The following is a 15,024-nucleotide window of genomic DNA, read 5'->3' on the forward strand; positions in this document are numbered from 1 at the left end:
AGAACAGATGACATATCTATTCAGTATAAATGAATACATGTCAATTAAAGTAACCATCTATAACTGCACAACAGCAATAGTTCACTTTTCTAATTGCTTATTTTGACACAGGTGTTGGAAAATTTATTTGTTTCATAATAGCTCTGGAACAACTTGTTGAGTCTAATACCCCTTTCACTTCCCCCATCTGGCATTACCCAGCATTTTTGAGCGCCGGGTCATTTTGCCGGGTGCAGCCTGACCCCAATTCACACCATCAGCAAATTACTGAGTTAAAGTTTTTCAACCCGGGAATTTACTGAAAGGTTCAACCCGGGTCTTAAATACTGGCTCACCAACCCTGGTCAAGAGCAGGGCCAGTGACCCGTTTTGGCCCTTTCCCACCACAGAAAAAATGGATTTTTCAGCAAATTCCCAGGTTGAAAAGCTGTAACCTGGTCATTTGTTTCTTGGTGTGAAAGGGGTTTAAGAGTGAGAAAGTTAGAAAGTGGACAGAGTGTACCAACCAATCAGCTCCTATCTGCCATGTTACAGACAATTTGAAAGATGACAGTTACATGCACACTGTAAACAGGTCAGACAAGAATCACTGACTACTAATGGGAAAAAAACGGTACTTATGTAGTATCTGGGCTGCCGATTTCTAAATCGGGTACATCGCATCGCATCGCATCGCATGCGACCATCGGATGCGATGCCCCGATTTTTCCATAGGAATCAATGTTAAAATGGACTGAGTCCATTTTAACATGGAATTCAATGGGAAAAAGGGGTCCTTTTCATACCCCTACTATCCAAGTGGGCATGGAGTTGGATATAAACCTGTGGCGAGCGTAGCGAGCCACCGAGCCCGAAGCGTGGCGAGCCCCGCGAGGGGACACAGAATACCGTTCGCTCGCCATGCTTCGGGCTCGGTGGCTCGCTACGTTCGCCACAGGTTTATATCCAACTCCATGCCCACTTGGATAGTAGGGGTATGAAAAGGACCCCTTTTTCCCATTGAATTCCATGTTAAAATGGACTCAGTCCATTTTAAAATTGATTCCTATGGAAAAATCGGGTCATCGCATCCGATGGTCGCATGCGATGCGATATCGCATCGCATCTGATTGTATGCCTTAACTTAAGGCATACAATCAAAAAAATCGGCAGCCCAGATACTACATAAGTACCAAAAAAACTAATACCTTATACATACAGGGAGAGATGTCCCAAGCCTTTAAGAAAAAAAAAAAAAAAAGTAGTGATAAAATAGAGAATAAGCCACCAATCAGCAGCTTTCTGTCATTTTTCAAACACAGCCTGTAACATGATAGTTAGGAGCTGATTGGCTGGTACTTTATCACTCACCATTTTATCACATTTCAAGCTTAGTTCTAAAACACAATCGCTTTGCACCATATGGCAGGAAACTCATGCTGGGGCCTACATACTATATTGTGCTACTTGCAGCAATTTTTAACTGCTTCCTGATCTTAGCATCTTTTTTGCATTGTAGCCACATGTAAAGTTGCTTATAATGTCCATGGCACTTATGACTAGCATTATATTCGCAAAGGTATAAAGCCTCACATCAAGCACGATGATGCAACTGGTCAACCAGGTTAGCTACTAAGTCGCACACAGCAGCTGAAAATAATAGCAGCGCCAGTAGCCAGGGTATCCAGTGCATTACTGTAACCAACAATACAGCTGCAAATAAGACACTTTGTTCTGCTTAAGGTGCCCACACACGCACCGATCCCGGCGTGCGATGTGGGCTTAACTAGCACACATAGCATCGCATCGTATGCCTTGTGCATACGATGCGATGCTATGCTAGAAAAAGCTAGTACAAAAAGTATGTGCAGCACATACTTTTTGTACTGTGCGATGGGGTGCCGCGGGAGCGCGCACCCCATCGTATAGCATCGCACCGCCGGGATCGGTGCGTGTGTGGACACCTTTAGTCACAATATCTGGCCTGCCAAATGGCTATTGATGTGGTTTGAGGATAGCGGTTTCTGTAGCTCGTACATACTAGATTTCCTGCTAATAGCCGCTTAATGTCATCATTCCAGTGGTCCTCAATGGCAGCCCCCAATAGGTCATGCTTTCAGAGTTTCGGTCTGTGGAAGCAGCTAGGATCAGTACTGACCTAGTAACATACAATAACTCACCTGTACAGGATTAAAGAAATCCACAAAACATGACCTATTGTCGGTACTTGAGAACCTGTGACTTTGATAAGAAGTCTGTTTGCTGCTCTATAGTTTGAATCTTTGATCTTGTATCAGCCTGGTGGGTAATGAGAGCAGAAAATGGCTGAAGTATTTCTATTCCCGCCTGCCTCTTAGTGTTCCCCTTCAGATGCATCAAGTTACTCACAGAAAGTCCAAGACCCCCTACACAGCAGCCCATATCCAAAGGGTCAATCGCCCCTGTGCAACCATTCAGCATTGCCCTGGTGGAGGCACACAATTAATTTCCTTGCATAGGTCATTTGTACACATACACATTACCTTCGCTGCACCAATTTGTTCCTTTCTAAATTTTTCAAGAGGAGTAATGAGAACTTCCCCAGCATTTTCAATCTATGGACACAAAAAAAAAGAAAATTCAGTAAATGACCTCAGAGGTCTTTTAAGTAATCGGTATTAAGTGTGCACATCTCCGATAAGTCTATTTACTACATGTGGGCAGGGCCGGAGTAAGGGGGGAGGGGGGGGGGCACCGGGGGTCAGTACCCCTGAGCCCCCCGTGGTTGGCATTTATTTATTATTTTTAGATAAAGGTTTTGTGCATGGGAGTGGGGTAATGCTGCAGCTTCACCCATCTGCCAATGTGACAATGATTAACCCCTTCAGTGGTTTTAAGGGAGTGCTCCCCACTAGGCGAGTTTTTCTGGGAAGCGCTCCCGGAAAAAAAAATAAAAAAACACAGCTGTGTCCCCAGGTCCGGGCAGCGCCGCTGAACAGTCAATCAGCCGCTGCCCATCCCTGCGGCAACCCGGCTTGTCATAAGTCAGCGCCGCAGGCTGTAATACAACAACTGGGGGGCGGGGTGAGCCAAAGATGCGGCGGAGGAGAGGGAGCCGGGCTGGGCTGAAACAAGCAGAGTTCAGCGATGAACTCAGTAGGGCTGTCCCGCGCTAAACACTGGAAATCCCGAGAATTTTCCAGGCTTGCCAGTCTGGGCATTAAGTCATAGTCCGGAAAATTCTCAGGATTACCAGTGAAGGGCTTAATGGTGCCGAGCATTGGGTGCCAAGGCACACTGACTGCACAAGTGTGCAGTGCATTACTGGCGGCGGGATGTACTAACGGGAAAATGCGGTAAAACCCCCGTTTTACCGCATTTTCCTATGTATCATCACCGGTTCGCCCCGTTTTCGCAGGCCAGGGTATCGCCACCCAGAGGGTGGCGATACCCTATAGAAGCCTATGGGCTTCTTTCGCCGCCCGACGTACGCCGTCCGCGCGCCCACCCCCTCCCGTCCTCCTGTGATCATCTCCTCCCCCTGGTGTGACAGCCGGCAGGACATCCGGCTTCAGGGGGGAGGAGGAGACACAGGGGGACGCTGGCAGCCGCCGGGAGGTGACGGAGACCCCCGCAGCCAACATCACAGGTATCGCGGGGGTCTCCGTTACCGCAGCCCGATGCTGGCCGCATATGTTAGTACATATGCGGTAGCATCGCGGCGGCTGCCGTGCGAAGGGCGCGGATGTATGTTGATACATCCCGCCCTGGGAGTTGACCAAGTCCCATGAGATTTTGCACAAGGGGTCAGAAGCTGAGTGACTTGTGCTGAGCTCTGCTTGGTGGAGCTCATCATTTGCTTCTCAGAGCAATGGAGGATAGCAGCAGCAGTCTCGTCATGGAAGGGTTTTTAATCATAAAAAGAAAGAGAAAAGTAGCGCTAATGACAATTTTAATAGAACCTAAAACCCAGCTGCTAACTAATAGGGATTACCCATCCCGATATGACAAGAACAAACAAAAAGTAAAATGAAAGTGCTCTGGGTTAGGTATTTAACAGATGCCAGCTTCTAGAAAAAATTGATTTTTAGATACAGTAAAAACATGAAATGACAAGAAGTCACACACACACAATTTCTCAATCATCTAACAGGTACCGGCCGATACCAAACATAAATAAAATAAAAAAGGGGGGAAAAAATTGATAGTGCCAAATGCATTGCTTCTTTACCTATTACTGAAGCAAGAATAAAAATGTTTTGTATCAGAACAATAAATGCACATTACCAGAACAGCACAAGAGATCACAAGAAACAATCACATTTTATTACTGCAAGAACCCCGGTTATTGCAAGCCGCAATTTTTTTAACCTTTGCACCTGGTGCGGTACTTTGTTGCAAGAGCTAGTTCTTGTGCCCAATTCTAATTTGGAAGTACAGCGTTCACATCTATCCTCCATGCAATACAAGTTGCATTATACATAATGTGCGAGCTCCAAGGGACACTTTAGTACACAGGTCTTCAACCTGTGGTCCTCCAGATGTTGTAGAACTACATTTCCCAGCATGCCCTGACAGTTTTGGCATGCTCTTATAGGAAAAAATGTGGCAATGCATGTTGGAACATGTAGTTTCACAACATCTGGAGGGCCATAGGTTGAAGACCCATGCTTTAGTATATGGGTCTTCAACCTGTGGCCCTCCAGATGTTGTGGAACTACATGTCCCAGCATGCCCTGACAGTTTTGGCATGCTGGTTATAGGAAAATTGTGGCAATGCATGTTGGAACAGGTAGTTTCACAACATCTGGAGGGCCACAGGTTGAAGACCCATGCTTTAGTGTCTGGCATCTTTTTGCAAAATTTTTCATTAAATAGAGTCTAATTTGCAAAGTGCAGTGAATAGGACACACAAGTATATGCTGATTAAGATGATATTTGGTATGTCTAGATTCAGTGCGTTACTGCCGCTGTATGTGCATATAGTATGCTATGTTACACTGTTTTCCAGGAGAACACTAATGTTCCATTTCTGATGTAGATATAGCAGCAGCAACACACAGAATATAGACATACCCTATATAATTTTAATCAACAGAAGCGGCTTGTGCACATCAGTTGCTATTCAAAAGGAGAAAACAAAATAAAAAAAGTCCGTCAAAAGATTTATGTTAACGCATCTATAGAGCAGAAAGAGCATGTATCACACCACATGCTGCCATGCAAGTAGAGCAACTGCATTTACATGATTTCTGTGCAGGGTAGATATGGTCTGCTTTTGCAGGTAGCCCATTTTAGACCACTTTAAATTGATATCTAAATTGCTGTGTGAAAATACACACCCCACCCAAATCTAAAGCTGGTTACACACCTAAAGATCTCTGTCCAATCTATCTGGTGACATCAAATCTGTGGCAACGGATGGACACAAATGACAATCAACCATCCCAAACACTGGGAAATGGGCAAAAAAGGATTTCTTAAATCAAATGGACTTAAACAATTTGTCTCAATGACCCATGTCTACTTTCCAACATTTGGAATGAAATGGTTGATTGTCATTTGCTTCCATACACTGCCAGATTTTTTGTTCCCATCAGAAAGATTTGACAGATAAAGGGGCAGATGTATTAAGCCTTAACAAGAGATAAATGCAGGGGTGATAGGGAGAGATAAACGTCCAGCCAATCACCTGCTAACTGCCATGTTACAGACTGTTTGAAAAAAGTCAGTTAGCAGGTGATTGGCTGGACGTTTATCTCTCTTTATCACCCTTGCATTTATCTCTTGTTAAGGCTTAATACATCTGCCCCATATAGAGGTGTCCTCATACACCTAGCCTCAATACACTATTGTGGGGGAAATATCTGGTGTAAGTGAGCCACCAAACGTATCAATTGAAAATCTGGGTATTAATGGCAAAGTATCAAAACAGCTTCATAGGATTTATATCACATTTGATACTTGTATTACTGTGTGCAGCAGAGTCTGAATCAGTCTATGGAGCCCAACTGAACCTGGCTTTAAAGAGAGCTCCGGCATCTTAACACTTCATACACCAATACAGACTCACACACACATATGTACAAGTGCTGCATATTAAAATAAATTAGTGCAATCTCCATGAGCAATTTTGTTGCATCACATTAGGAGGTAGACGTCCATTCAATCCAGCGTTCAGTGCCAGCCGAGTTGTATGGGACCTGGCAGGCAGAGAAGAGATGTTTGGAGCGCATCTGTATGATTAATACAGACACCTGATTCTGCTGTATGAAGAAACAAGGACGGGGGGGGGGGGGGGGGGTCATTCTGACCGACTCGGCAAACTGCGAGGCTCCCAGCTTACCAAGTCCGCTTGATGCCGCGCGGCCAAATAACTGCCACCATTTCCTCTCGCAATCATGTGAGGTTATACGTGAGGAAGACCCATCCCCTAGCATGTATCACAGTAAGATAAAATTGACAGCTCTGGCAGTGAAATCCTGCATGTCCCAGGACAGCAGCACACCTGTCAGCTCTGGATTGTGTATACTCCCTCCAGGGCAATGACCTGTCTCACCAAGACCACTCACCATCCGCATCCGCTCGTCTTCAAGATTCCCCAACACAGTAGCGAATTCCTGCAGAGACCTGGCTGAAAAGACAACAAGAGGAAGTCAGAACAATAGCGGAGCCAGAAGGGAGCTCTGCAGCACCACAGATCACTTCCTGTATGCCAGCTGGCTCAATATTAGAATGAATTAACGCACGTTGTACTCTTGGTGGACTATATACTAAAAACCCCACAGGTCTAACAATAGTGAAAATACTACTATTTATGTTGCCAAATCACACAAACACTTGAAATAAAACTTAAAACCATAAGGGCTTGTGTTAGCAGAGTTACTGCGTGCAGGCCTTCATGATCTAAAACCAGCCCTTTACATAGGAGATTACGATTTAGATATTTTGGAAGAGATTATTTCTTTAGTTGAAGTCACAACAGCTGTGGACTTTGCCATCATGTTTTAGCATACGGTGCTATACAAGCAACATTTCTCTCCAACACAAAAGGGGTAAAGATTAAAAATTTGTATTTGAAAACAAAAATGGTTTTGAAACTCTAGCAATCCAGTTTTTAAAGTCATCAATGCCTGAGTACAGGTGACAAGCCGTGAGTCATTCATTCTGATTCAGTCCACCTGTGCTCAAACATCAATAAAGTTCAGAAAGGGGTTTATGAACAATATGGGTACTTGTGTATTAGCACGGCACCCGTCACGCAGTTAGCGCAGTGGCGCTGTCAGAATCAGAGTAGTGTTCCCGCCTAGCCAGTGCTTACGCAGTTAGCGTAGTCAGTCAGTGCTTATTTCATTGTGTGGGCATCATTGACCATTTAAACTTGGCTGACATGACAGGTGTGAATGTGTTCCTGAAACACCCCCACTATCCACGCCAGCCCGAAGCGCGGCGAGCCCCGCGAAGGGACGCGTTACACGTCCTCCTGACCTTTTCATACCCCCCACTTTCCACGTCGGCGTGCAGTTGATTTTATAAAGTGTGGCGAGCGTATCGAGCCCGAAGCGTGGCGAGCCCCTCTGCGCTCGCCACACTTTATAAAATCAACTCCATGCCGACGTGGATAGTGGGGGTATGAACAGGTCGGGAGGAAGCGTAACGCGTGCCCTCACCATGCTTCGGGCTGGCATGGATAGTGGTGGTTTGAAATGGAGGAATTTGCCAGATTAATCCCAAACCAATGGACAATAAGTGAATTTCGCAGTTTAGGTACTGTGTCTGTAAAGCGGTATCCTTTCTCAATACGAAGTACTTAAACACACTTAAATACACCAGGTATAATTAGTACTCGAGCCTTGGTATAATTTGCATGCCGGAAGGAGCCGGGGGACGTCAGCAGGCAGGGAGATGGAAGCCCCCCCCCCCCGGGCAGAGGCGCTGTGTATGCTGACTACGCTAGGCAGCCGTTGGGCTACGCTGACAACATAGCTTTGCCTACGCTGATAACATAGCCGGGCGTTGGAATTGCTGAAAATGTGTAATGGCCCAGTGTAAAAATTGGAGCAATGCTCCTCTCTATAAGCCACCGGTGACTTTGAAATGTACCAAAGCAAATATCAGATATAAAATACTGAGAGATAGAGAGATAGACACATATTAGATTAACATGCATTGGATCGACCACTGAAGATCAACATGGCTTAGGTCGACACAAGGTTGGAAGCATTCGGTCGACAATAGCATGGTAGACCTGCTTTTCACTGTTTTTGTCCCAAATGTCAACACACACTATCAAAGTGTTGCTGCGCTCGGGACACTATGCTATTGTACGCCCTAGTGGATGGCACAGCATGTAATACTGCCTGTTGGCACATGTCGACTCAAAAAAAACGGAAAGCTCATATCGACCTTTTGACTGTCAAACGAATGCTTGTGTCGACCTAGGTTATGTCGACCTTTAGTGGTGGATCCGGTACTTGTGTATTTTGGCGGCGCCCATCGCATACCATAACGCATACGATGGTATGCGATGCGACGCGATATCGTACGATAGTGCACGATGGCATACAATTTTGAAATTGTATGCCATTGTACATGGCATACGATGCCATACGATGCGATGCGATTAAACATTGTATAAGCACCCTAATGGGTGCTTATACAATGTAAAGCACCCAAATGGGTGCTTACAATGTTAAATGCACCCCCACGCCACCCCTCCACTATAAACGTGAACCCGAAGCGTGGCGAGCGCAGCGAGCCCGCGAGGGGCGGCGGTACGCGTCCTACGACCTTTTCATACCCCCACTATCCACGTCGGCGTGGAGTTGAGAATAGAATAGTGTGGCGAGCGCAGCGAGCCACCGAGCCCGAAGCGTGGCGAGCCCCGCGAGGGGACGCGGATACCTGTAAAGCCCGCGAAGGGACGCGTTTACCTGTGAAGGTATCCGCGTCCGCTCGCCACGCTTTGGGCTTGGTGGCTCGCTGCGCTCGCCACACTATTCTATTCTCAACTCCACGCCGACGTGGATAGTGGGGGTATGAAAAGGTCGTAGGACGCGTACCGCCGCCGCTCGCCACTCTTCGGGTTCACGTTTATAGTGGGGGGGTGGCGTGGGGGTGCATTTAACATTGTAAGCACCCATTAGGGTGCTTATAAGATTTTCAATCGTATAGGGGGGCAAAATCGCGTCGCATCGTATGCCATCGGGTGCATGGCATGCGATGCGTTCATCGTATGACGGACATCGGGGGCGCCGCCAAAATACACAAGTACCGTGGATCCAATTTATGTCAACCTACTGTGGGTCGCTCTAACGACCGTATGCCGCACAAACACTGAGTAGTCAGTCTGACCAGAAACCCATGGGCAGCAGCTGGTTAAACCCACAAAGCGTTACACGGGAGCATTTCTTACCAATGCAGATTTCATCATCAGTTTCCGCATCACCGATGCATCGGAATTTGAATTCATTCAGCGAACCAGCAAATTTCCTCTTTGCAGAAGATAGAGCTGTAAGGGAAGATGAAGATTAAACACATGCAGAAATCTCATGAAGTGTTAGAGTGACTGTGTTCCATTATACTCTATCCATTATATAGCAGGGTTCCTCAACCCATGGTATGTGAACCATAGACCAATTTCAGTCATATGAAAAGTACAGGATATAAATAAGGTTGAGAAAATATTCTGCAAAGCTACAAATTCAGGACAATACAATCATTAATTAATTAGCAAAACATTGAACGGTACTTGTGTAGTTTCACGGCGCCAGGCGTCTGAGTCCCCTTGCGGGGTTCGCTTTGCTCGCCCATGCTGCGAGCTTGGTGGCTCGCTACGCTCGCCACGCTATTTAAAATCAACTCCATGCCAACATGGATAGTGGGGGTATGAACTATCCATGTTGGCATGGAGTTAAGTTACTTTTTTTAACATAATTCGTGGCGAGCGTAGAACCCGGAAGTAGCACGGCGCCATGAAACTACACAAGTACCCATTGAACAGGTTGAGTCTCCCTTATGGTTTTTCTGAATATTGGGGGGGGGGGGGGGTTCTCCCCCACTTTTTTTCATACTTACCTGGTCCCCCGGTGTCCACCAGAATCCTCTTCAGCAGCATCTCCGGTTCCAAGGATGCATCGTGCAGGCGTCGTCACCAGCGTACTACACCCCTGGGACCGGAGATGCCGCCGAAGAGGATTCTGAGGGCCACTGTGGAAGACGGGGGACCAGTAAAGTATGGGGAAAAGAATATATTCCAAAATCCACAAATATCCCTTATCCAAAATGCTTGCGGTCCCGAGAATTTCGGATAAGGGATACTCAACCTGTAGATGGATTTTTATTCCCAAGTCAAGTGATTTGTTGTTAATTTCCACAACAGAATACTGCAGACTAATCTAGTATTTTACAAATGTAACTTTACTGAACCTTTTTATGCGTCTCTCCCATAGAGCATCCGTGGAACTATGTTTTTGAGCAGCAGGTCATAGTGGGACACTCGATGTGGTGAAACATGTCATACACATGGGAACATTTTTAATATGTCTCATTACACGAATAAAGGATTCATAATAAATCTAGAACTTCTTTTATCATAAATCATTTAAAGCTTATCAAGAAAAAAAAATGTTCGGAATTAGTGGAAAAAGAAATAAAATTGTGATGGAACAGAAAATTCTTCCAAGGAACAGAAGGTTTAGAAAATGTAATGGAAAGGGACATGTGCATTTACATTGTGTAATGTACCATGATTAAGTCAAATTAATATTCTATACATTAGTAGTAGGGGCATGTGTACAAAACACTTGAAATATTACTATCCATGTGCATTTATTTCCTACAGTAGGCAGCTTCATTAGGATTAGTATGTAAACAAATATTGTTGCCATAGCTCTTCACCAGTATGAAATGTAAATGTATATATGCATACTCATCCAAAATTTACCTTGGAAGAAAGCAAGGATTTGAAAAACAAAAATTTCAGTTTCGTTCCACCACTGCATGTTAGTGGTCATAAGCGGTCATCACCTGTAAGGTGCCAGCAAAAGCCTCTTAAAATCGGTATGCCACCCACCATCCCAAACCTTCTAGGTACCTGCTTGTCCATACTGGGTCTGGCGCTAACTACTACAGAAAAACAACTGTACACACTGCCCAATCGGTCATCACTTACATCGCAACTGGGCAGGAGCGCAACCAGTTGTGCTCTCAATCATCGCTAGCTCCTGCTACTGGTTTATGGGCAGAGCAGTATAGATACATCAGTCATTGGCTTCGGTGAACAGCCAACGCAATAAGTCTTAATGTCGTTGATAGACAAAATCGCTGGTACACACTGGAAGATGAAAAGGCCACACTGAGCAGTGAATATAATTGGTCGGTGTGTACACGGCAGAAGCTTCTGGACACACACCCCAATTAGGATCAACTAAGACATTTTGGGGAATTTTTTTTTTTTTTTAAAGACTATGAAGGTGGTTGCACAATGCAGTCAGCACCAAGCGATCTCACACCCTCTATGGGAAAGACTGATGCCTGAAAAGATAAGGTTACCCCTCTTTTTGAGCACATTAATTACTGGGTAATGGTTCATTTGATGTCAGTTGTTAATTGTGAGTGTCCCTAGAAGTTTCAGTGCAAGGTTGTTGAAGTAGTAAGAGGAAAAAATGAAGGGTGGTTGAAGGTATTCGTGAGAAACGTGGCAGCCAGCACTTTCATAAAATATGTGGGAAGCTGGAACCAATTTTTAGAAGTCCTATAGTACATGTTGACATGGCACCACACATTTGCTATAGATGGGTCAGCTACATGTCCATGTAGTCCGTCTCCTGTTCTACTACATTCCAAAAGGTACTCGTTGGCTTTTGTTCTGGTGACTGAAGGCCAGTGGGGGACTTTGAAGTCATTGTCCTGTTAATAGTTCCAGTTTGATGTGACATGGTGTGTTATCCTACCAGAAGTAGCTATCAGATAAAAGTATACACATGGCCAGCAACAACACCAATGCATACTGCTGCATTTAAATCAGTATTAAGAGGCCTCATATGTACTAAGAAAATATTTCAAACACCTTCATGCATGAACAGTTGCAGGAATGATCCATGGTTCAGGTTTACAACAAAGTCTGGCCCAACCTTATCCACGGTCCAGCAGGAATGAAGTTATATGATTAGAAGAGATTTGGCCAAATCTTCAACTGCACAGTTTTGAGAAGCCTGTGCCGTGGTAGCCTCCGCTTCCTGTTCTTAGCCAACAGGCAAGAAACCCATTGGCACTTTCTGCTCTTGTAGCCCCTACGCTTATGGTTGGACATGCAGTGCCTTCACTTATGCTTTCCTGTATACAACAATTATAAAACACATGTTTTATTGCAGTAGTGCCGCCTTCCTGTCAGCTTACATGTGTCTAGCTATCACACTAGACGCACTCTCATTAAAAAGGATTTACCACCACAAAACTACAGTACCTAGTGTATCCGTGGATGCTTCTTGAATTCAGTATGTTTGTTTTTTCTTCCTATGTAAACCCCTGGGCCTCATGGACAACAAAATCCCAGTAGATAAGCAATTTTTGGCCCGCGCGATCATTCAATTGTTAGAGCCACTTATGTCACATTTTTAAGATAGTTTGGGTCTGTGCAATAACTTAACCTTTTGACCATATCTAGATACTTTTATGCAAGGAAATATGCCACGTGATTGGTGAGGCAATGCACTTACAAGCATTGGACATACTGTAACTGATAAAATAAATTATGTTTTTACATGAAAACAACCACAGACAATGGCCAGATGTGGTTTGTGCCGGACAGGGCTTCATACAATTTAATACTCCATCATAGAACATACAAAATACACTGGGGACTATACTGGTTTAGAATTTTATTTAAAATTTAAAATTTTGAGTGATTGGAGCAAAGTTGAATACAATTATGAGCTTACCAGAAACAGGAACTGTGCGTAGTATAAGGAAACGGGTTCTTAAGTCATTAACAATTGTTTACTCTTTAAAAGACAAAAGAAAACGACTGGGGGAGGGAAAAGGGAAGGTGTTCTATCCAAGTCACAGGACAAAAAAGGCAGCATACTGTATGTGCATGTAAGGAACATTTTAGAAGATTAAAGTTTCTATTTATTACAGAAACATTTTGAAAATAGTGTTTTACTACAGCATACATGCTGTAGTAAAACACTACCCGACAACACCAATTTACCCACTATCACAGTCATTCACCCACTATCACACAGTGATTCATTCACCCCCTATCACACAGTCACCAGCTTCGACATTACTGCTATTACTACATCAACCACCACAAGAACATTTACTGTACTTCTTTAAAAGTAGCTTTTAAAAAAGGTATACAATTCTAGAACTATTGATTTTGTAGATCGACCACCTTAAATAGTGCTCCACAGCTTCAAGGGGGGGGGTGCTTCCATACCTGCAAAGATGTTCCTTTAGTCCTACATACCTTAACTAGCTAAACAATGTGGTTTTTAGACCATTGAAGGCACACCGACAGACCAAGATTTATGAAAAGCCATGTTTGAGAACAGATGGATAAAGGTACTAATTAAGTAATATGTGCTCAAGTATGGCTATCCTTAGAAGCTGGACTGTTATATTATTAGGGTAACTTATAATAAACTTCAGTGGGGTCAGGCATATTCAAGTGCATGTACTGGAAGATCATACTCTTCCAAACAGGCCGTTCCCAACGCGTTTCGTCACTGGAACGGACTTGGTCAGCTCTGACAAAGTCTGTTCCAGTGACGAAATGCATTGGGCGTGGCCTGTTTGGTCCGATGTTGTGACGCCCTCTACGCCTGACGTAGCGGTAAAAGCGCTCGGTCTGAAGTCCTTTGGCTGCAGCTGAGCGGTGGTGTCTCCCTCTGGTCTATCTGTGTCAGTCTGCTGTATATGCTGTGGTCTTGTTCCAATCTGGCTGACATGCAGTTATTTCTTAACCCCAAGAAAGTATATAGTCACTTCAAGGAAAAGGATTAATTTCTATACGGTTACAATATTTATGAAAAGTGATCAGAATACGAAAAAAAGGATGACAGAAGGTTGTGGGAGGTAAGAAGCCTTGTAGCAGGCTGTGCTTCAACACTGCATCGGAAATTACTACAATCATTCAATTATGTTTAGATATATACAGTAGATAGCTATAGAACAGGGTGTAGGAACACAGCACAATGGTTACCGTGTGTAATATATACATACGCCAAGAGCCCTGTCCAAATACTGTACATCACACAATACAGCAATCTCTCCAAGTGCAATATACTCATCCAAACTAATACTCATTCCTCCCACCGGGGCTTCTCGGTCATTTGTCTTTTTGCCACCATATTCTGCTCGGTCTGAAAGCTCAACTTTGGGAACAGCCAGTGGAGTTTACAGACATTTCATTATGACTGGCACATAACTACACTTTCCTGGCTATTAGGAATTATGGCACAGATCTGAAAATGAGCTTGGATTTGAATGGACAGATTCCAATAGGAATAAAACTGAAATAAGGAAAAAAAAAAAAAACAGCCAACAGTATGCTTTAAAAACGTACAGACACCAAAGTGACTCAACGCGGATCAATCCAAGGTGAGATTATGTTGACAATGTGTCTTTTCCCATTTACGACAGCGACACGAAGGTGGCACACGTCCAAGCAAAAAGGGTCTCTGTACGGAGGCAGGTTGATAAAAAGCAGATCCTGTTACAAGTGTCTATTCAAGTAACCATGGTTACCAGTCAATTAGGAATCACTGACTCACATTACATGACAAGAGTAGAGAAGGAAATCAAAGGTTAGAATGCTAACATTACATACATTATTTGGAAATAAAAAAATAAAAAAGAAAGGGGACCATGTGATCGAAGTTCTTAGTGATTATCAGCATGAGCAATATTAATGAAAACAAATAAAGAAGAGCACACTCGATGAATGGATGGAAACAGAGTTCATAGTTGTGCTTCGTTAGAATGACATACTACAAATGAACTTGCCAAAGAAAACGCCTGAGCTGAGCATTCCAAACATATTGCAGTGATAAAGGAAGG

General features: G+C 44.1%; 1 protein-coding gene across 4 annotated transcripts in view; it reads right to left on the reverse strand.

Moving 5' to 3' along the window:
- The window catches only part of ARHGAP26 (Rho GTPase activating protein 26), a 502,534-nt gene that overhangs the window by 399,702 nt on the left and 87,808 nt on the right, over positions 1-15,024 (reverse strand). For all 4 annotated transcript variants that reach the window (XM_083181921.1, XM_083181920.1, XM_083181919.1 and 1 more), the window contains exons 2-4: positions 9,374-9,469; positions 6,531-6,592; positions 2,502-2,573 (exon numbers count right to left, since the gene is read on the reverse strand). In XM_083181921.1, coding sequence (XP_083038047.1) covers positions 2,502-2,573; positions 6,531-6,592; positions 9,374-9,469 — 230 coding nt within the window. The remainder of the gene's footprint in view (positions 1-2,501; positions 2,574-6,530; positions 6,593-9,373; positions 9,470-15,024) is intronic.

This window comes from Crinia signifera, chromosome 4 (assembly GCF_055691185.1).
Source record: "Crinia signifera chromosome 4, ASM5569118v1, whole genome shotgun sequence".
NCBI classification, from domain to species: Eukaryota; Metazoa; Chordata; class Amphibia; order Anura; family Myobatrachidae; genus Crinia; species Crinia signifera.